At 39.0% G+C, this 20,961-nt stretch overlaps 1 protein-coding gene across 1 annotated transcript in view; it reads right to left on the bottom strand.

The window, feature by feature from the left end:
- The window catches only part of CDK14 (cyclin dependent kinase 14), a 660,346-nt gene that overhangs the window by 144,071 nt on the left and 495,314 nt on the right, over window positions 1-20,961 (bottom strand). The window contains exon 12 of the mRNA XM_043462555.1: window positions 6,205-6,253. Coding sequence (XP_043318490.1) covers window positions 6,205-6,253 — 49 coding nt within the window. The remainder of the gene's footprint in view (window positions 1-6,204; window positions 6,254-20,961) is intronic.

Genomic DNA, 20,961 nt, shown 5'->3' with positions numbered 1-20,961 from the left:
GACAGCCTTCTCTTCATCCCCCTGGTACCTGCCTCCAACGTGCGTCTTTGGACAGAATTTTACGCTGTCTTCTTTGACTCCCACCAGAGCCTGGAAGGCATCGCCTACTTGAGGACCTCCTCCTTTTTCCCCTTCAAGAATCTACTCTTTAGTTTTCTAGAAGAATTGCTCTCTGGTCAATGGCAAGGGGGTTCATAGATCAGATAAACATCACACCTCCATAATGCTTTCAGTAACTGAACTAAGGGTTCATTCTTCTGAAAATAAATCACCCCAGAAACTGCTCTGAACTGTGACTTTTTTGTAAGCTGGCAGGGGAGACCAGGGGCTTCCGAACAATACCATGTGTGGGTGTCCAAGGTCAGGACAAGAGGCCTGCTTGGATTTGACTGTCCAAGTGTTAAAAGTCACATTTTTAAGGGTGTGGTGAGGAACTGCAACCTCGTAGCCTCCTATGCTGGACTCAAATCCCCAGAGCTGGGCAGCCAACAACTGCAGCTCAGCTCATCCTCTGAGTGGAGAGAAAGGAATTCCAAAATGTCTGCTTTACCGTTTGCCACCCTAACAAACCTACCCCTAAAAAGGTGATGGATGATGTAAAGAACAATTTCTTTGAGAAGAAATATGGTGAGAAGAAATCTCCAGGCACTAAATATATTAAAACTGTTACTCTGAAGTAAATAGAATTATAACAAAAATGATCAACAATGAGAAAAAAAAAGTGAAACTGGAGAAAGATGATTCAAAGATCTGGCTCAACTCAACTGCTCCTCCTAGCGTCAACAACTGTTCTTACCTTCCTCTAAAATTCCTCAGCAACTGTAGAGAAATTGAAAGCTTGAACTTCCTTGGCAATACATTATTACTTTAGAAAATTTTAGGTCAACTTCGAACAATAAGGCAGAGTAGAAAGCAGGGCTTTTCTTTCTTGAGAAGTCACCTACTTATATCTTAATGGAATGCAATAACATATGATAAGAAATATACAATAGAGAACCACCAATGTAAACATACAGAGTGAGATTTATGTTACTCCTCGCAATATTATTTTAAATACATTGTGCTTTATGAATACGGAACACAACTTTCCAGCAAGCCACTGCCATTTTTAAAACATGTTTTGGAGGTTAATCATCAAATTAGATAAAACATTCAAGGAAAGTTCAAGAACGCCAAGCAAGAAAACACATCTAAAACTCCTAAATGAGGGTTTGCGACCCTACTGTAGGCATCTGACAATACATGCAGGTAAATGTTATCATCTCTATTTTTGCATTTCCATAAGGGTATCCTCATTGTAATGTCTCTGAATTTACTGCACATCTTAACGTGTTGCCTTTTTTTTTTTTTTTTTAGAATTCTTAGGAGAAATCTAATTGGACTTACTAACTAGAAGGCTTATAAGCAGAACTAGAGCATGGGGCTGGAGGGAGGAGAAAAAGGCTGGCTAACACCTGTTCAGTGTCTGTGGACATGCTTTGCTTTATCAACCATGAAATTTGTTTTCCAAATCTGACTTGGTGGTTTATCCTTAGTTCTCTTTTTGCTACTTTCAAACCTCCGAAATTGTTCAGCTGCTGAAAAGTTCCAAAACAAGCAAATGCATTCCTGGAATCCTACCCTTAACTTTGCTGGATAATATATACTAAGGCTTCTTCTCCAGCCAAAATAATAAAAGATCTTTTAAGTGGGTGGAATTCTTGGTTGATTGCACATGCATGCCAATGTCAGACAACTATAAATAGAGAGATCTGGAAGAAAAATAGGGAGAGTCTTTATAAGTCCAAGGAAATAAAATGGAATGTTTCGAAGGCCATTGGAAAACAGAACATGTATTTATAAAATTAAGATTTGTCTCCCTTTAGTCCAAAATCCCCTTCAAGCAAGAGAGATCCCACATGTATCATGAAATTCCAGTAGGAAGGAATAAAAGGACCTTCTTTTCTATATTAATATGTATTTATTATTCTCGATCCTATAATTAAGACTTCTTCTTTATATTATCGTTTTCAGTTTAGCTATCTGCTGAATCTTTTGATATTTTTCTTCTATCATTGCATTGTTTCACCAGAATACTAAAAAAATCTTTCAAAGGATAAAACTGTGCCCATGGTCACTGGTATAAATGAAGTCAGCAGGGAATTGCATGGGAGTTACCTAGGGCAGACTTGGTCCCAAAATAAACTGGGTCACTTGTTACAGCTGTTCAAAGAGATGTAAGGCTTCATTTCTCAAGAAATTCTTACTTGCTTAGGCAGGTTAACATATCCACCAGCTTCAACAGCTGTGTTAACACATATTCTTAAAGACGTTTCTTAATTTTCAAATGTAATGTTTCAAATGTAAGTGACTTAGATTTGTCTATTAACCTGCCCATCTTGTATTAACCTGTCTAAATTGAACTGAAACCAGTCCTTGCAAATTAGTTCACTTTATTTAGAACCTATTACTGCTGTACAAGAGAATTTAGCAATTGCTTTGGTTTCGTAATTGTGCCGTCGACGAGCAAATTAGTGAGCAGCAAGGGAGAATGCCAGCATTTGCCTAACTGTCCTTAAATGCCATTCTTCTGAATCCAGACTCCATTCTTAAGTCGGGGATGTTGACATGTTAATGATGGTTACAAGGTCACAAGTCCATTTGGAGGAAGGATCAATAATATAATTCATATCTCTGAATTCTTACTACTCTGTAAATCGCATCGGGTTCAAATTGTTTGGAGGCTACAGATCACTCTAAGGGCTCAGTACATGACGGATACCAGAAAATCATATTTTTATAATATTTTTAGTGATGAATTTATTACTTGGTGTTTTGTGAAATAAACCCTTCAGGCAACAACAACAACAACAAAGGACTTGCGGGGATTTGAAAATAGCATGGTTCCAAACATATCATGTCTATAATTTTAAAACATCACTTCAAAAGCTCAATTTTAATATTTTCTCTAAAATGCTGTTAAAGTAATCTAAGGGCGGGACTCTATTAAATGACTATGAATTAATTCTAGGTTTTTTAAAAGGCATATGTGACTGTAGAAAAAAAGAATGATATTAACTGCAATTCTATCAAATGATTTAAAAGACCTTCCATAAAAATATATCTTTCCTTTAGTTTTTTAGAACTTGTTTTTAGTAGAAAAAATATAAATCCTATGTTCACAGAAAATGCAAATAAAAAATATTTCTAAAGTGACATCTTAAAGAGAAACGGAGTTCTTATTTTGTGAAAAATCATATTCTGAGGAATTCTTCTTGCCCTCAAAAGCAAAATCATCTTTACTGAATCTAGCATCTTTTAAGAAAAAATTCAAGATTGAGAACAATGTACAGTTTTCAAAATTCCTAAAGCAGCAATACCAGAGTATTATCCAGCCTAATTTTGTCAGTGAAGTTTAATCACTTTTATTGTGACCTTATGCTGAAGCTGAAGCTCCAGTATTTCGGCCACCTGACTCAAAGAGCTGACTCACTGGAAAAAAATCCTTACACAGGGAAGATTGAAGGCTAAAGGAGAAGGGGGCAGCAGAAGATGAAATAATTAGATAGCATCACCGACTCAATGGACATGAGTTTGGGCAAACTCTGGGGCACAGTGGAGGACAGAGGAGCCTAGCTTGCTGCAGCCCATGGGGTTGCAAAGTCAGACACATTTTAGCGACTGAACAAGAACTGTGACATGAATAGTACCTCTCAGAGAAAGGAAAGCGTCAGGTCATAGGTGGTCAGAATGAAGCAAAGCAATGCAAAGCTTGAATACTACTTCCACTGTTTTTATCTTTTTGAAAGAGATGAGACAACCTAGTTTCTCTGAGGCAGAGTGATGTAAATGGACAAAAGTATCTTCTCTGAGAGGCGTTCCACTAGTCACTATGAATGGTTGAACAAAAAACGGCCATCCATCTGGGCATACAGATGGGAGGTGCTGAATACAAGTTGCAAAAATGAGACACTGGAGTGGGTCAGGTGTAAATGCTGTTGGGGCGCCATCCACAAGAGGACAGTGGACCTAACATCACGCAGCATCGTCAATTGCCCTCCCCTTCCCCTTCCCTGTCTTTTTTTTCTTTTGACATAGAAGAACTGTATTTATTTTTGAGATGATGCACGTGATAAAACAGCATGTTCATATCTTCACATGTAACATATACAATTTTGGAGTCTGAATGAATATGCACTAAAATATTAAAACTGGCTTATTTAGAAGAAGAAAAGGTAATTGAGCATTAAAGAAAAGCCTACCTAGATGTACTAGTTTACTACAATAGACAGTATTTTCGAATCATAGTGGCAGCTATCATGGACTGCTTGTACCTAACTGTCATTCCTGTTTCTTCCCTACTAACAAAACCCTGCCTTACAGGCAACAAGATGTCAGGGCCAGGGGACAAAGGGGCCCACCCCTCCCTTTTTACCAATGCCCAGCCAAGGGAGGATATGCAGTCCACCCATCAGAGAGACAGAGGGGCAAATCTCTCTGGGCATCTCAAGGATATTCCTCCCTGATACGAGCAGGATGGGGAGAAAGTTCCTTTATTGCTGTCTACTTTGCTTCCGGCTTTGGTTCTGGACACTGTCATTTGAAGAAATGGTGTTGAGTTGTTACAGCCACTTTGTAACACCAAGGATGACAGAACAAATGCATCCAAGAAAATCTTGATGTCTTCCTGCCCTGTTCTTTCTCAGCTACTCTAAGTGGATAAAAACTGCCATTTATTTTCCTGGGTGATTTGTAAGTCATTTCAGCTCTGTCTGAAGGAAGGAAATGGAGGGTTAGCTAAACTGAAGGCTGTTCTCCACAAACGCTACTCTGTATAGACTTGCCCGTTTTTCTGTTACTTCAGAGATGGAGTTAAGAGATTCAATTGCTTTATCAAGAATTGTTCCATAATGTGGTTACCAGGTTGGTCAAAACTTTTGAGCAATTATGAGAAATGTGTTTGATGATTTAATTAAAACGGGAACTGTATACTGAAGATAGTACCTGGTATATGAAAGCACTTAATTAAAATATGTTAGACCACTGATCAGTGAAGTTAGGGTGGAGGAGGTTAAAAGGGTGAGGAACACACACAGAATGTTCCCACCCAGCTGAGGGCGTGCTTCCCAGGGGAGATTCTGTTTAGATATTAAGAACTGACCCTTCAAATGGGAAATGTGAAGTCCTGTGTTAGACAAAAATAATTATACTGGTGTGTTCTTCTAAGTATGAATTTAATCAAAATAAACTGCCAAATCTTTCAAAGAATCCACTGAAGAACTGAATGTATTCATTTCATGAGTTCCTCATAATAAGCTGTCTGATGTTATCTGCTGACAGCATTGATTAAAGGCATTTTTATTATAAAAAGTTTCTATTTTTTCCATAATTGATGACATATAAAATTAAACATGTCAAAACAGTAAAAAGGGAGACAATAACACTAAATTCCCTGTAGACAAAATTTTGTTATGACAAATAATAGTTAACTTAATCAAAGCAGAACCAGTTACCATTTCCCCCAACATAATTCTTGAGATGTGATGCTCACAATCAATAGGAGTGACTCAATTACTCTGCTTCCTAACTTTCAAAGATTTAGGAGCAGTCTGGCTTGCAAAAAAACCAAAAAACTCTGAATCACTTGAGACACTCAGATCATCAGATGTCATCAAATTTTGAAACCAATCAATAAAACAATTTCAACAACGTCTGATGACAGAATAGAAATGAAATCAACAGTGTACATATACTCCAAATGATACATGTACTTTGCTTCCCATTAAGGCTCAGGGGGAAAAAAATTAGTTAACCTGAAAACATTTGAAAGATCAGTTTCATCTAGCTCAAAGGTTGTCACCAACATTAATCAGATCAGAAAGTCAGTGGATATATTGTATTTAAGAAACATTATTTTAGCATCCAAGCATGCTAAAACATTTCTTGGAATCTAGTTAGAAGAAGAGAGACCACAGTGAATTTCAGGACTAACAACTCTAAAGCAATAAATACAGCCTCACTCTGGGAATCCAAGCTCATAGAAGAGTGTCAGCTTAGGTGAAACACGGGGGCTGCAAACAGGACTAAATAACTGTCTAATGGCTGAATGAATGGATGGATAGATAATCGGGTGAACAAATGGAAGAATGGCATGAGAAACTTATCAGGAGAGTTTTAAAAGTTAAGAGCGATAAAGAGAAAGCATAATCTGCATTAAAAACTTACTTATTCCATGCTTGTCTAAGGTTTTTAGAGCTGTACGGGGTAAAGCGTTCTGAAATAAAAAAGAAAATGATAAACAGTCTTTATTCCAAATGTCCATATTGACAGTCTGTTTAAAAAAAAAACTTTTAAAAAGTTACTGTTGGATTTAACCATAGTTCTGCTAGACAAACTAGGTCTTCACCTCAGATTAAACAGTTATAAAGAGTAAAACAAGAAGAGTTTAACACTTTAAGCAATGAAACATCGTTTTCTTTTGTCTAGAGCGATTTGTTTCATAACCTGGCTTCCTAGTAATTCTTTCTTAGAATAAGTTTTAACTGGATTGAAAAAAGAAATGCAAATTCTTGTTTTGGACTGCAAACTGTAGGTAGATTTATAGAAGAATACTGCCACATCAGTCCAGTGAAACCTGCTGTTTTCTCAATGAAGACATCTTTTTTTTTTTTTAAACATTTAAAAATGTTTACTTTTAATTAAAAAAACTTTACTTTCCATTTACAGTTATTACAAAATATTGGCTCTATTCCCCATTTGTATGATACATTCTTGGGCCTGTCTTATACCCAGCAGTTTGTGCCTCCACTTCCCCACCTCTACATTGCTCCTCCACCCGCTACCCACTGGTAAACACTAGTCTGTTCTCTGTATCCATCTGTCTGCTTCTTTTTGGTTATATTCACTAGTTTGTTGTATTTTTTAGATCCCACATAGAAGTGATACAGCATTTGTCTCTCTCTGTCTTATTTCACTTAGCATAATGCCTTCCAAGTCCATCCATGTTAGTTCATTCCTGGGTTCTTCATTCCTTCCTACATTTCCACATTTTTGTCTGGGGTTCTTTTCTTCTACTTCAAGGACTCCCCTTATTCTTGTTGTAGTGCAGGATTTGGAATGTTTGTATATTCTCTAGAATATGAGGTCATCTAGTCCTAGTTTGAAAATTTTATTTATTTATTTTAAATTGGAGGATAATTGCTTTACAATATTGCGTTGGTTTCCTCCATATATCAACAAAATCACCCACAGGTATATGAATGTACACTTGACCAAATACAGTAGTGCAGGTCTCCTTGCTTATACTATATAGTATTTACACATAGGCAAAGCCAAACCACCAAGATCCTACAGTGTATATTCACATTTACCATTGAACAATCTTTATTAAATTTTTAAAATGAAAGCATACATGTTTTACGAAGTTAAACAATACAATGGCATAAAATATATATTAATAACATTTTCTCCTGCTCCCCATTTTTCACTTCTAATGATACAGCAATGGTTATTGGCTTGGTATGTCTCTTTCCACATGTTTATGTTTATAAATAAAAATCTATCCATATATACAAATATATATAATATTTTAATTTTTAAATGGATTGTACAAAACATTCTCTGAAATTTTTTAGGCATCTAATAATATATATTGAATAGTCCTTCAAATGAAAAATATATAACAACTGTTTCAAACCTATGTAATATTCCAGAGGATAGAATTACAGAAACAATTTGACCATTCTCCAACTGATGAAAATGTAGGTAGTTTCCAGTCCCTTTTTGTCTTAAAAACAATGTTTCAACAAATAATCCCTGCACATCTATTTCTGCATACTTGTGCTTTATTTTTTGTTACACAGATTCCCCAACATAGAACTGCTTGGAAAATGGTATGCACATTTCAAACTTTAGTGGATGATGACAGATTACTTTTCATTTCCCACCAGCAACAAAAAATAATGTCTCATAGTATGCATCCCTGGGATACAAGGACAGTTCAACATATGCAGATGAATAAATGTGCTACGTCATATTAACAGAATGAAAGATAAAAATCACCTGATCATCTCAATAGATGCAGAAAAAGCATCTGACAAAATTAAACACCCATTCACTATATAAACTCTCAATATATTAGGTATGGGTGGAACATACTTCAACACAGTAAAGTCTATATATGACAAGCCCACAGCCAGCATCATACTCAATGGTGAAAGGTACAACTCTTAAAGAAAAAGACAAGGTACTTACTCTCGCTATTCCAACTCAACACAGCACTGGAAGTCCTAGCCAGAGCAATCAAGCAAGAAACTAACAACAAAAAAGCTGAAGCCGACCAACCACACCCCCCTGAAAAAAAAACACATCTGAAATCGAAAAGAAGAGGTAAAACTGTTGATGTTTGCAGATGACATGGCTTTTTTACATAGAAGATCTTAAAGACTGCATCAAAAACCTGTCAGAACTAATCAACACAACCAGGGAAGTTGCAGGACACAAATTCAATAAACAAAAATCAGTTACATTTCTATACACTAACAATGACTGATCTGAAAAAGAAACAAACAATCCTATTTACAACAGCATCAAAACCAATAAAACACCTAGGATTAAATGTAACCAAGCAGGTAAAAATCTCTACACTGAAAGCTATAAGACATTGATGAAAGAAACTGAAGACACAAATGAGTGGAAAGACATTCCACACTCATAACTGGAAGAACTAATACATTGGTAAAATGTGCATACTACCCAAAGTCATCTATAGATTTAACATAATCCCTATCAAGATTCCAATGGCATTTTCTACAGAAATAGGAAAAAATGACAAAATTCATTCACAAAAGACCAAAGCAATATGGAGAAAGAAGAACAAAGTTGGAGTCATTATACCTCCTAATGTCAAACTATAGCACAAAGCTACAGTACTAGAAACAGCATGGTGCTGGCATAAAAACAGACACAGGGAACACGAATGGAACAGAATTGAGAGCTCAGGAGTGAACTCATCAATAAATACGGCCAATGTGTGACAAAGGAACCAACATACTCAGTGGAGAAAAGACAGTCTCTTTAATAAGTGGTGCTGGGGAAAAATGATACTCGAACGAAAAAGAATGAAACTGGACCTCTATTTTACATCACACAAAAAACCTGGAAAAATATTAAGGACTTAAACGCAAAACCTGAAACCACAGAAGAAAACCAGGAAAAAGCTCACTGACCTTACTCTTCATAATGACTTTATAGTTACAATACCCAAACACAGGGAATAAAAATGAAAACAAACACGTGGAACTACATCGATCTAAAGGGTTCTGCATGGCAAAAGAAATAATCAACAAAATGAAACAGCAAGCTACAAAATGGGAGAAAATATTTACAAACCACATATCTGAAAAACAGTGGTGTTGAAGCTCAGTCGCTTCAGTTGTGTCCAGCTCTTTGTGACCCCCTGGACTGTAGCCTGCCAGGCTCCTCTCTCTATGGAATTTTCCAGGAAAGAATAATGAAGCGGGTTGCCGCTTCCTCCTCCAGAGAACTTCCCAACCCAGGGATCGAACTCCTGTGTCCCGTGTCTCCTGCACTGGCAGGCACATTCTTTACCACTGAGCCACCTGGGAAGTCCATCTGAAAAATGGCTAATATCTAAAATATAGAAGGGACTCATATAACTCACTGGCAAAAGAACAAGTAATCCAATTAAAGAATGGGCAAAGTGCCTGAACAGACATTTTTCCAAGGATGATGTTTACATGGCCAAGTGCATGAAAAAGTGCTTGACCTCACTAAACACCAGGGAAATGAAAGTCAAAACCACAGTGAGATTTTCCTTCACACCAGTTAAATGTACAGAAATGCAGAGAAAAGGACACACTTGGGCTCTGCTGGTGGGAATTTAAATAGGTACAGCCACCGTGGAAAAGAGTATAAAGGTCGTGCAAAAAAATTAACAACAGAACCACCACATTCTCCAGTCATTTCACTTCTGGGTATATATTAATATTTGAAGGAAATGAAAGAGATTTCCACATTCTTTATGTTCACTGCAGCATTATGTATAACAGCCAAGATATGGAACCACCATAACGGTCCCCTGGTGGGTGCATGGATAAAGAAAATGTAGCATGTGTATACACCAGAATGTTGCTATTATTCAGGGGCTAAGTTGTGTCCGACTCTTTGGGACCCCACGGGCAGCGGCACACCAGGTTTCCCTGTCCTTCCACTATCTCCCGGAGCTTGCTCAGACTCATGTCCGCTGAGCTGGTGACGCTTATCTCATCCCTTGTCACCCTCTTCTTCTCCTGCCCTCAGTCTTTCCCAGGATTCCGATCTTTTTCCATGAGTCAGTTCTTTGCATCAGGTGCCCAAATTGGAGCTTCCCCTTCAGCGTCCGTCCCTCCAACGAATGTTCATGTTTGAGTTCCTTTAGGATGGACTGGTTTGATATCCTCTCTGTCCAAGGGACTCTCAAGAGTCTTCCTCAGCACCACAATTCAACAGCATCAATTCTTCAGTGCTCAGCCTTCTTTACTGTCCAACTCGCACATATTCAGTCATAAAAAAGAAGGAAATGTTGCCATGTGCATTAACATGGATGGAAATTGAGGCTTATTTTGCTAAGCAAAATAAGTCAGACAAAGACAGAAACTGCATGATCTGTCTTCTATGTGGAATCTAAAAAAATACTTAAACTCATGGAGCAGAGAGCAGACAACAGATGTGGTTGAGGTGTAGGGCTGGAGATGGGGAAATGGATAAGTAGTCAAAGGGTATAAACTTCCAGTTATAAGATGAATAGGTTCTGGGGCTGTCATGTAAAGCATGGTGACTACAGTTAACAATACTGCACTGCTTGTTTATTTGAAAGTTGCCAAGAGAGTAGATTTTTAAAGTTCTCACTGTAAAATAAAAAACTGAAACTATGTGAAGTAATGGATGTGTTAACTAAACTTATGGCAGCATTTTGTAATATATACACATATAAAATAACCGTGCTAAATATCTTAGATTTACACAGTGCTCTCTGTCACTTATAACCCAATAAAGCTGAGGGAAAAGACAGTGTTCTAGCAAATAAAACAAGGAGGTATGAAGTACAGTGTGAGGGCTGCTTAAGGCTGGCTTGCGAAGGAAGGTGAATTTCAAACAAAACAGTCCATCAACACAATAAACAAAGATCCCACTGGAAACCTGGTTGGAGTTTCATTAAAATAAGTATTTATCTGAAAAGGCTGATATATAATTTCTGTATGTAACAATCTGTTGTATCTTTCCAATTATTTAAAAAATTTTTGATTATGCCATTTTATCTGTAAGAATTCATCTAATGAATTGAACCTAAAAGTCAAGTGAATAAAAATACATGTACGAGAATATTTATCAAACAACTTTTTTTTTTTCACTGAAGGACAGTGATTTACAATACTATAGTAGTTTCAGGTGTAAAAAATAGGGATTCTATATTTTTATAGATTACACACCATTTAAAGTTATTACAAATAATGGCTATATCTCTCTGTGCTGTACAATAAATCCTTGTTATTTATTTATTTCACACATGCTCAGTTCAGTGCAGTTTAGTCGTTCAGTCGTGTCCAACTCTTTGTGACTCCATGAACCACAGCTCATCAGGCTTCCCTGTCCATCACCAACTCCCGGAGTTTACCCAAACTCATGTCCATTGAGTCCGTGATGCCATCAGCAATCTCATCCTCTGTCGTCCCCTTCTCCTCTTGCCCTCAATCCCTCCCAGCATCAGGGTCTTTTCCAATGAGTCAACTCTTTGCATCAGGTGGCCAAAGTATTGGAGTTTCAGCTTCAACATCAGTCCTTCCAATGAACATCTCCAGGACTGATCTCCTTTAGGATGGACTGGTTGGATCTCCTTGCAGTCCAAGGGACTCTCAAGAGTCTTCTCCAACACCACAGTTCAAAAGCATCAATTTTTCAGCGCTCAGCTTTCTTCACAGTCCAACTCTCACATTCATACATGACCACTGGAAAAACCATAGCCTTGACTAGACGGACCTTTGTTGGCAAACTAATGTCTCTGCTTTTTAATATGCTGTCTAGGTTGGTCATAACTTTCCTTCCAAGGAGTAAGTGTCTTTTAATTTCATGGTTGCAGTCACCATCTGCAGTGATTTTGGAGCCCAGAAAAATAAAGTCTGCCACTGTTTCCACTGTTTCCCCATCTAAATTTGCCATGAAGTGATGGGACTGGATGCCATGATCTTAGTTTTCTGAATGTTGAGCTTTAAGCCAACATTTCCACTCTCTTCTTTCACTTTCATCAAGAGGCTCTTTAGTTCTTCCTCACTTTCTGCCATAAGGGTGGTGTCATCTGCATATCTGAAGTTATTGATATTTCTCCTGGCAATCTTGATTCCAGCTTGTGCTTCTTCCAGCCCAGCGTTTCTCATGATGTACTCTGCATATAAGTTAAATAAGCAGGGTGACAATATACAGCCTTGACGGACTGCTTTTCCTATTTGGAACCAGTCTGTTGTTCCATGTCCAGTTCTAACTGTTGCTTCCTGACCTGCATAAAGGTTTCTCAAGAGGCAGGTCAGGTGGTCTGGTATTCCCATCTCTTCCAGAATTTTCCACAGTTTATTGTGATCCACACAGTTGAAGGCTTTGGCATAGTCAATAAAGCAGAAATATATGTTTTTCTGGAACTCTCTTGCTTTTTTGATGTTGGTAATTTGATCTCTGGTTCCTCTACCTTTTCTAAAGCCAGCTTGAACATCTGGAAGTTCATGGTTCATGTATTGCTGAAACCTGGCTTGGAGAATTTTAAGCATTATTTTACTAGCGTGTGGTAGTAAAATATTTTACACGCTAGTGTCTCTTAAACTTAGCTTTTAAGGACTTCCCTGGTGGCACAGTTGGTAAAGAATCTGCCTTCAATGCAGCAGACTGCCTGCAATGCTAGAGACCAGAGATCAATCTCTGGGTCAGGAAGATCCTCTGGAGAAAGAAATGGCAACCCACTCCAGTTTCTTGCCTAGGTAATCCCACGGACAGAGAAGCCTGGAGGGCTATAGTCCATGCGGTTGCAAGAGTTGATCACAACTTAATGACTAAGCCTCCACCAAACGTAGCTTTTAATATAAAATATAGGAATAAGTGTACTTCGATAAAGATTCAGAAAAATGTTTATTTTTTTCATCTTTCCATTTAGAAAGGATTTGTGCTTACAGCAGAATTAAGTGATTTCTTTTTCATATTGATCTCATTTCTTTTTCATAATTTAATACTTAATAGACTTAATTCTGCTTTATATTAGTTGGTACCTTTTGTTGGTGTTATCTGCTTTGAATTATAAGTTTTTAAAGAAAATCCAAATGATTTATATTGCTTTTGTTTTGGTATGTTTCACATGTAACAATACTGTTAGATAAAAAGAACAAAGGAAATTTAAGAACATACTCAGCTTCCTATCTCTAAATACAGAGTTTATTCAAAAGAAATGACTAGAAATCTGTGCTGAGATTCATTCATTCAACTGCTATTCACTGAGCAACTACTGTGTGCCAATATACTTCTTGGAACGGAAGATATGGGAGGAACCAGAGAAGACCTTCTTGGCCGCAAGCAGCTCACATTCCAGGAGAAGATGTGCAGGTCTGCAGTGAGCCTGGAAGACAGAGTGGGTGGAAGACCGCTCACACAGACTTGTGGCCCTTAGGTTATGATTTAGAATTTTTTTTTAAAGGTTCACTCTGGCCTCTGTTTGGAGAAGACACTACCACTGGAGGCAAAGGTGGAAGCTGGGAGAGCAATGAAGGCTATCACAACAGCAGGACGGGACAGGGGCTATGGCAACAGAGTGGACGCAGTGAGAGAAGACAAGCTGAAAATATTTTCACGGTGAAGCAAGTAAGATTTGCTGATGAACTAGACATGGGGTGTGGCAGAAAGGGAGGAGTTAGGTTGACTCGCAGAGTACTTACTGCTCTCCAATTTCCAGGTTTCAAAGATTTGGAATTTCATTAGTTCAGTTCAGTCGCTCAGTTGTGTCCAATTCTTTGCGACCCCATGAACCACGGCACGCCAGGCCTCCCTGTCTGTCACCAACTGCCAGAGTCCACCCAAACCCATGTCCACTGAGTTGGTGATGCCATCCAACCATCTCATCCTCTGTCATCCCCTTCTCCTCCTGCCCTCAATCTTTCCCAGCATCAGGGTCTTTTCAAATGAGTCAGCTCTTCGCATCAGGTACTATTACTCTGAGAATGCATTAATACTCCCACAATGACTCAGAAACCATTTGACACGTTCATGGGTTTCAGTCATCTTTCAAGCAGAGGTAATTGTCAAAATATTTAATACTCTGCAAGGCTTGGACCAACCAGTACAGAAACCAGCCATTATGCTTCAGTGGTTTACACTAGCTGAGGAGTAGCCCTGATTACAAACATTCACTGTTTTAAAGTTACAGGCAAAAGCACTCACCAAAAATTATGTATTTAATTGGTTCAAAAGAATGTCTAACATCTGCATTCATTCTCTACTAGATTGCATTATATAAGACCCAACATAATTCAGTCAGTTGGTGTAGAACAGAAAAGTAACACCATATTCTAGGTTTGAGAATTAACTGACAAAGAAAGAAGAAATGGCTTTTTATGGAGGTTTAGAAAAATTATTATTATGTATAATAAATATAGTCTGGAGTTTTAAAAGCAAGATATATTTTAAAAATTAATTACATCAAATGTCCTTGTAATACAAATTTGATCTCCTTAACTTTGTACTCCCCACAAGCAATTTTAATAATTTGCTATGATTTCAGGAAGGAAGAAGAATTCCATTACAGATAAAATTAATACAATCTTGCATTTACCAGCAAATTATCATTCTTAGCAATTAATGACTGCACACAAATATGAACTCTAAGGATTGCCTCTATTTAGAGTTTGACAGGATATGCTAATAGAAAAATTTTTTTCAGAAATACAATATGTCAGTTTTAGACGTGCATAAAAGAGCCAAAATTGATAGTGAAACATGTCACATGAAAGTGGAAAAAATAACAAAGGAAAAAGCCTTCCTTCATTTACTTTCCATCACAACTCACATAAACTCTTTCTTTTTTAACTTTTTATTTTGTATTGGGGTACAGCCGATTAACAATGTTGTGATAGATTCAGACGAACAGCAAACGGCCTCAGCCATACATACACACACGCACCCATTCTCCCCCAGACTCCCCTCCCATCCAGGATGCCATGTAACATTGAGCAGAGTTCCCTGTGCTACACAGTAGGTCCTTGTTGGTTATCCATTTTAAATACCTATATCCATCAGTGTGTATATATCCATCCCTAACTCCCTAACTATCGCTTCCCCCTATCCCTCACCAGCAACTTTAAGTTCATTCTCTAAGTCTGTGAGTCTCTTTTTTGTTCTGTACGTTCATCTGTCTCATTTCTTTATAGATTCCACATATAAGGGATGTCAAACTCTAAATTCTTCTAGCAAATGTCACCCGGCACTGGCTTGTACGTCAGGCACTCCATGGACGGTGGGCACACAGAAATGAGGACATCCTGCCTATAATTCAGTGGCCCAGCAAAGTAAATACAGAATTACCAACACAGGGTGAAAAGCGCCACAGTGTGGATATGGACACAGTCCCCTGGGAGCCCAGAGGCAGAGACACTAACTACATCTGTTTTCTTTTCCAAATGAAGACAGGACAAACTCAAATATCTGAAGCTAGTTCCAGTAACACACAAGACCTGATCTCTTGTATCCAACATCTTTCAGATCTTAACTGTCAAAGCACACATTTTCAAACAGAGCTATTTCCAACATTTTCTGCAATGAGCATGTATAACATTTAGAATTAGATTTTTTAAATTCTATTTTGAAAACAACTGCATTATGAGTAAAAATAATGTTCCATTAGCATGAAAGCAACCTAATTCACTAGGTAAGTTTTGAAAACAAAAAAGGGCTTAAATTAGTGCCCCAAATCAGGAAGAGCTGTATTTAGTAAAACAGTCAGCTGCTTATGAACAATTTTCACAGATTATTCCAGTATTTGACTAGGGGTGCTTTACACTGTTCTTCAGTTAGGTTTATTCTGTCACTACTTTAATGTCAGCTTTCTCTCTCCAATTATGTTTAAACTAGAAGTTTAGAATGCGGTGATTTAAAGCACTGGCTAACTCACGGTGTAACTGAGAACTGCAATTAATTTAAACCTGCAGGCTGATTTTCACCTTCTCTTCTTCTTGCAGGGACACGGCAGAGGATGGTCGCACACAGCAGGGAGCCGGGGAGGAGAGCTCAGAGAGAAGAAATCACTTGTTCTGCGACGTGGTGGGGGTGGGGGACAGAGGCTGGAAAGGTTCTGCTCAAACTGCCATGCTTATATGCAATGATTTGTTGCAATTTCATGGGAAAATACTGGTGAACAATACCATACATTCTGAAGCTTTCCAGCTTAAAAGAGCTACACCTGAGATGCAGACATAGAGAATGGACTGTGGACACAGGTAGGAAGGAGAAGGTGGGATGGTTCAGAGAGCAGCGCCGACATATACACACGCCCACGTGTAAAACAGATAGCTAGTGGGAAGCTGCAGTACCGCCCAGGGAGCTCAGCTCGGGGCTCCGTGACCATCTAGAGGTGTGAAACGGGGGTGGGGGGACGGAGGTGCAGGAGGGAAGGTATAGACGTAAACATGCGGGGACTAACACAACATTGTAAAGCAAGTATGCTCTAATTAAAAAAAAATTTAATTAAAAATAATAGAGCAAAGAGCAGGGTGAAGAAAAGGACCTAAACCTGAGATGGATTGAGGCAGTGTGAAAACAAATGAAACCTAAATTGGAATTTTCCCATTTGCTTAGATGTACGTACTGTATACTCTAGGAGGGTAATTTTAATTTTTATTCTCCGTATCTCCTTCTCACCAGTATATTTTTTGGATCTCATAAGACACTGCTACGTTTTTTTTTTTCTTTTTCTTTTTTTTTTTATTAGTTGGAGGCTAATTACTTCACAACATTTCAGTGGGTTTTGTCATACATTGATATGAATCAGCCATAGATTTACACGTATTCCCCATCCCGATCCCCCCTCCCACCTCCCTCTCCACCCGATTCCTCTGGGTCTTCCCAGTGCACCAGGCCCGAGCACTTGTCTCATGCATCCCACCTGGGCTGGTGATCTGTTTCACCATAGATAGTATACATGCTGTTCTTTTGAAATATCCCACCCTCACATTCTCCCACAAAGTTCAAAAGTCTGTTCTGTATTTCTGTGTCTCTTTTTCTGTTTTGCATATAGGGTTATCGTTACCATCTTTCTAAATTCCATATATATGTGTTAGTATGCTGTAATGTTCTTTATCTTTCTGGCTTACTTCACTCTGTATAATGGGCTCCAGTTTCATCCATCTCATTAGAACTGATTCAAATGAATTCTTTTTAATGGCTGAGTAATATTCCATGGTGTATATGTACCACAGCTTCCTTATCCATTCATCTGCTGATGGGCATCTAGGTTGCTTCCATGTCCTGGCTATTATAAACAGTGCTGCGATGAACATTGGGGTGCACGTGTCTCTTTCAGATCTGGTTTCCTCAGTGTGTATGCCCAGAAGTGGGATTGCTGGGTCATATGGCAGTTCTATTTCCAGTTTTTTAAGAAATCTCCACACTGTTTTCCATAGCGGCTGTACTAGTTTGCATTCCCACCAACAGTGTAAGAGGGTTCCCTTTTCTCCACACCCTCTCCAGCATTTATTGCTTGTAGACTTTTGGATAGCAGCCATCCTGACTGGCGTGTAATGGTACCTCATTGTGGTTTTGATTTGCATTTCTCTAATAATGAGTGATGTTGAGCATCTTTTCATGTGTTTGTTAGCCATCTGTATGTCTTCTTTGGAGAAATGTCTGTTTAGTTCTTTGGCCCATTTTTTGATTGGGTCATTTATTTTTCTGGAATTGAGCTTCAGGAGTTGCTTGTATATTTTTGAGATTAATCCTTTGTCTGACTGCTACGTTTTTAACTTCAATAATGGGAAAACTTACAAGTAAGTACTCAAAAAACCAACCAATTAAAAACTCCAATAATGTTCAAGGGACTTGGAAGGCTAAACCGGAATTTTTAAGAACACTTATCTTTTTTTTGGATTTAATAGCATTGAATTTTTTAATAATATCATGGAATAACTGTAAGTCAATATAAAAATGAGTATGCCCAAAATGCCACATGAAATGTCAGATGTACTTTATAATGAATGCCTCTAAGCCATATATTCATCTATTCACAATTTCCATTCTTTAGGGTTATTTTGCATTTTAACAAATGCATTTACTCTTTCCTCCTGAGCTTGTAAGAAAGTAGTAATGATTTAAGCCAAGAGCTGTGGCCAAGCCATCATCTGGCTCAGGTATTGAACCTGATGCCTTTCTCAAGATAGTTGCAGTGGAGCACAACGGGTTCAGTCCTCTATAAGGATGAACAACACACAAAGTCATGAGTCACTCTCTGATGTTTCCAACTATCACTTTAATTGCTTACGTGGCAGATTACAGCCATGAATCCTTCAGAAGACATGAGGAGTCCTCATTCTCTCACTCACTCTACAAATGTCTCTCATGTACACACTTTGCCAGGCACTCTGGAAGTGCAGGGCACCACACCCACAAGGTCATCCACAGCCTACAAGGAATCAGGGAACCCAGTGTTAAGGGGCCATCGACAGAAGAAAATTCTATCTACAGGTATTCAAAAGAATTTTTATGCAAAATTGACTTTCTTATAGTTATCAGGAAAACCAAGCCAGCGGTCAACGTTTCAGCTGATATTCTGACCAAGATGCAGAAAAGCTGGATCTAAACCATCTATAGTCCTTGGACCAGAAGTAAGAATTCATGTGTAAGAGATGAGAGTTTGGGGCTTCCCAAGTGGCTCAGTGGTAAAGAATCCACCTGCCAATACAAGAGACTCAGGAAACCTGGGTTTGATCCCTGGGGAATATCCCCTGGAGGAGGGCTCGGCAGCCCACTCCAGTGTTCTTGCCTGGAGAATCGCAAGGACAGATTCTCTATACATGGTGGGCTACAGTCCACAGGGTCACCAAGAGTTGGACACACCTGAGCGACTGAACAGGCATACACGCTGGCAGATAAGTCTATCCCAGAGAGGGCTACACTTGTTCCAAAATACAGGGATTTTTAGATGTCTCAACTCCAAAGAAGCACAGTAGTCCAAAAAGGCATTTTAGAAATAGTTTGTATGTCTGCACCACTGCAATTCACAGCTTTAAAACACTTGCTATTCCCCAAATATATACTGGCTGTGATGTGACACAGCCCCAGCGTACCGGCGAGAGGCTCTGATGTGACAGGTTAACTCAAAACAGAATCATACTGCCCTGTTGCAAAACCCAGAGGGGTTTCTTGCAAAAGCTGAGTAGCCATCTTCAGTCCTGGAAACAGGAGACTGAAGCATCCTGCCTTGACCCGGCTGCAGCAAATCATCCTTTCATTACCAACGGTGTGTGTTGTCAGAGAGCAATCTCTGGGCTTCCCTGGTGACTCAGTGGTAAAGAATCCACCTGCCAACGCAGGAGACAGGGGTTCGATCCCTGGTCCAGGAAGATCCCACATGCTGCAGAGCCACTAAGCTGGTGTGCCATAACAATCGAGCCTGTTCTCTAGAGCCCAGGAGCCACAACTACCGAGCTCATGCTCTGCAACTACTAACGCCTGCACGCCACAACCCAGCAAGAGAAGCCTGCACAATGAGAAAACCTCACACCGCAACTAGAGAAAACCCCGCACAGAGCAGGGAAGACCCAGCACAGCCGAAACAAATTAATTAATTAAATTAAAAAAAAACTCATAGAGTTAAAAAAAAAAGAACAACTTCTGAGCAACTTCTAGAAACAAACATCTACTCTATTCATTAAACATTCTTATTTCCTACGGCATTTGATTTTTCTAACAGATAAACATAGAAACATGGGTTTGTGTGTGCATATTCCCAGCTGAGGTCTTCACACCAACCACACCTTTCTCAAACTAAATGTCAAAGGACACTTCTCTTGCCATAAGATGCTTTTCTTTAGAGAAATAAAGTTCAATCTGTTAGGCATTTATCACAAAGTGTACTAGTCCCCAGTGAGACAGAATCTTTACAGCTCTCAGAAAAGAAAGGAGAAGAAAGACTTTGTGTCTCGGTCTCCAGGCATCCCCACCCATGCCTCCATGCAAACTCTCCACAGGGGGAAAGAGATCAGGAAGATGGTACCTTCGAGGGGCAATGCGAGCCATCAGGTACCGCAGGTCCCCTGCATATGAACCTTCAAGGTGTGAACTTGCATGTATGTGTGTCTGGCTCCAGCAAGGAATGTCAGATGTGAGTGAAACTGCAGCTTGCCCTCCGTCCCCTACTGCTGACAATCTTCAGCTCCACCATCTTCCCCTCCTCTCCTTCCTCCAGCCAGTCTTCTTGCCTGTTCACTCGATGCCAGCCCCTGTATGTCGGCTGTTGCATACCGCATACTGTACTTGTCAATGTATTATAGTCTAAGATTAAACATGTTTTCATTATTTCTTGCTTTTTATGTATTATTTATGTGAAGTCTTATAAACCTCTAACAGTACAGTACTCTACATCCGATTGTGTTAGCTTGGAACCTAAGCTGACTTTGTTGGACTTCATGAACAAACTGGACTTAAGCACACGCTCTCGGAATAGAACGCGTTCGTATGGAGGGGACATCCTGTGGTCTGATCACTTCATTCTATCAACGACTAAAGTGAGGTTAGAAAGGTTGAGCTGTCTGAGGCCATGATACAGGCTAGTGGCAGAGGCTGAACTGGGATTCAGTTCCTGGTTTATGACTTGTTACCAAAGAGCTGGGTGATCCAAGCCTCCTCTGTGATATTTAGCATACGTGTCCTGTGTCCTACTGGTCTGCGCCTGTGAACTTGATTTAG

This window comes from Cervus canadensis, chromosome 3 (assembly GCF_019320065.1).
Source record: "Cervus canadensis isolate Bull #8, Minnesota chromosome 3, ASM1932006v1, whole genome shotgun sequence".
NCBI lineage: Eukaryota > Metazoa > Chordata > Mammalia > Artiodactyla > Cervidae > Cervus > Cervus canadensis.
The sequence above is the reverse complement of the archived record's forward strand: the minus strand, read 5'-3'. Positions and strand labels throughout refer to the sequence as shown.